Source organism: Triticum urartu, chromosome 5A (genome assembly GCF_056163025.1).
Source record: "Triticum urartu cultivar PI428250 chromosome 5A, HENAU_Tu73, whole genome shotgun sequence".
Taxonomy (NCBI): Eukaryota; Viridiplantae; Streptophyta; class Magnoliopsida; order Poales; family Poaceae; genus Triticum; species Triticum urartu.
Window position 1 is genome coordinate 642,474,013 of NC_141877.1, and position 2,217 is coordinate 642,476,229.

The 2,217-nt window shown below is 48.1% G+C and overlaps 1 protein-coding gene across 1 annotated transcript; it reads left to right on the forward strand.

Moving 5' to 3' along the window:
- On the forward strand, nt 1–1,484 carry LOC147973676 (uncharacterized). The gene is made up of 3 exons (XM_087524752.1): nt 1–903; nt 991–1,218; nt 1,311–1,484. The coding sequence occupies exons 1-3, from the start codon at nt 1–3 to the stop codon at nt 1,482–1,484; spliced, it is 1,305 nt and encodes a 434-aa protein (XP_087380878.1).
- Nucleotides 1,485–2,217: the final 733 nt, after the last annotated feature.

A 2,217-nucleotide genomic window follows, 5' to 3' on the forward strand; every position in this document is an offset into this window, starting at 1 on the left:
ATGTCTGATGTAGTGAACTTCAGATTTTGCTATGGTCCTGGTACTGTCCAAACAACTGAGATGGGAGCAGATCTGAGTGAATTTACTCATATAGATGTGCCAATGAGCGCACCTCAAACATGGTCTGTCAGTCAGTTGAAAGAATGGATTGCGGCAAGTTTAGGTCTTGATACTGAAACACACACCGTCGGTGTTCATGCATTGTGGACACGGTCAAGTTCAATAATTTACTTTTATTTGAGCCCGATAGAGCGAGACTCCGAATGGGTGCGGTGGTTACAAGGTTGTGAACGAAGGGGATGCAATCCTGTTGCTTTAGTTCTTCCCGTCGTGAAGGAGGTCACTGCACATGAAGGCGAGGGTGGCTACGATCCTGGTCATAGCAGTGTAGGGAGGCAGTTATCTATGTCAAATGCTGGAGATGATGGTTACGAACAAGGACAGAGCAGTCAGGTAGAAGGAGGAAATGCTTATGGTTATGAACCAGGGCAGAGTAGTCAGGTAGAAGGAGGAAATGCCGATGGTGATTACAATGGCGAGGTGGACGCTGACGAGGTAGATGGGCACATGCAGGACCAGATGGAAGAAGAAGACACCGATGTTGAAAGGGGTCATGCCGATGATTCTGACGAGTCAGATGAAGAAGAAAATGCAGAGGAGGTCCCGAATCCTGCATCGTGGAATCATGACTTCTCATCTGTAATGACCGTGAATGATGGACATGATTCAGCCTGGCAATATCACCAGAACAATATTGCGACGGGTGCTATGTATCCGAACAAGCAAGCCTTGAAAGATGCAATAATTAACTGGGCAATGTCCATGCAAAGGGTTTTCACAGCTCAGGTGTCCAGTCAGAAATTCCTGACAATAGTATGCAAGAACGCAGATTGTCCCGCCAGGGTGCACGACTTTCTCCCTAAGTATGGCACCAGTTGGGTGATAAGTGACTTAGTTAATCACACTTGTCTTATTCCCTGCATCCCTCAGGATCATGCCAACCTTTCATCCACGCTTATTGCTCGGTTGTTTTACGATGAGATAGTGCAGGGCAAAGCTATGGAAGTGAAGGCAGTCCAGACAAAAGTCTTCGCCAGGTTCAAGTACAGAATTTCTTATGGCAAGGCTTGGAGGGCTAAGCATGCGGCGCTTGAGAGGAGATTTGGTTCTTATTTTGATGCATATGACTCTGTTGTCCAGCTTGGAGGGCTCTCGGCAGTACGCGGTAAGATATATTTTCTTTAAGTAATGTTGTCACATACTTTGACGTGCAAGAGACATACATTATTAATCGTTATGGAAATTTGCAGGCTACCTTGACACACGAACTCTACCAGGACGTGACCACCTTTGGACGATCACTGTCATCTGGACCTCTTCTTCAGCACCGTCCAGTGCTACAGCCCTTCTTGGAACGAATTCAGAACAAGATATGGACTGTGTACGAGGCTATCACGTGCACCCGGAGAACCGACGTTGTTTAGCACCACCAGCAGCAGCCGCGTCACTCCATGCACCGACATCAACCACGTCCACGTCTAGCACATCAGCCGACAACCAGGCCACCCCGTCCTGACCAACCTGGCAGTTCAACGTGGCAGCAACCACAACAATATGGTCCCACGTCGAGCTTCGTGTTTTCTCCACAGCCACAGCAACACGGTCCCTCGTCGAGCTTCGTGTTTTCTCCACAGCCACAGCAGCACGGTCCCTCGTCGAGCTTCGTGTTTGAGCCAGAGCAGCCGTCACAACCAGCAGGTAAGTGTCTTCATTTTTATTGTTTTCAATATTAATTGAGGCGACCTCATTCTTCATGACTAAACGTTCCATCGTGCAGGAGCCTACGGATATCATGCGTCTATGTCAGCATCACATGATACGTGGGGGAGTGATCAACATCCCGAGGAGAACATACATGCTCAGATGTCGCAGCACACCCAGTGGATGAACATGTATTCGACTCCTCCATCAGGCCCCACACAGGATACACAACATGACTAGGGAGAGTCTGAAATTCCTCCTCATAACATTAGGCCACCTAACAGGTTGGGATGGTCGCCGCTTCCAGATCCGCCTCCCCGCCAGGCCAGACGTCGTCACTGACGCTTCCATCTATCAGTAGAGACATGACCATCTACTTATGTATGAGACTTATGTCTATTCTATGTATGAGACAAATGACTATGTACTTATGTATGAGATATATGCCTACTCTAT

Excerpts from the sequence above, each read along its gene's own strand:
- LOC147973676 (XM_087524752.1), top strand. The coding sequence starts at position 1 with ATGTCTGATGTAGTGAACTTCAGATTTTGCTATGGTCCTGGTACTGTC. Across the intron at positions 904-990 it reads ACGCAGATTGTCCCGCCAGG|GATCATGCCAACCTTTCATC; the intron begins GTGCACGACTTT and ends TGCATCCCTCAG. Across the intron at positions 1,219-1,310 it reads AGCTTGGAGGGCTCTCGGCA|GCTACCTTGACACACGAACT; the intron begins GTACGCGGTAAG and ends GGAAATTTGCAG.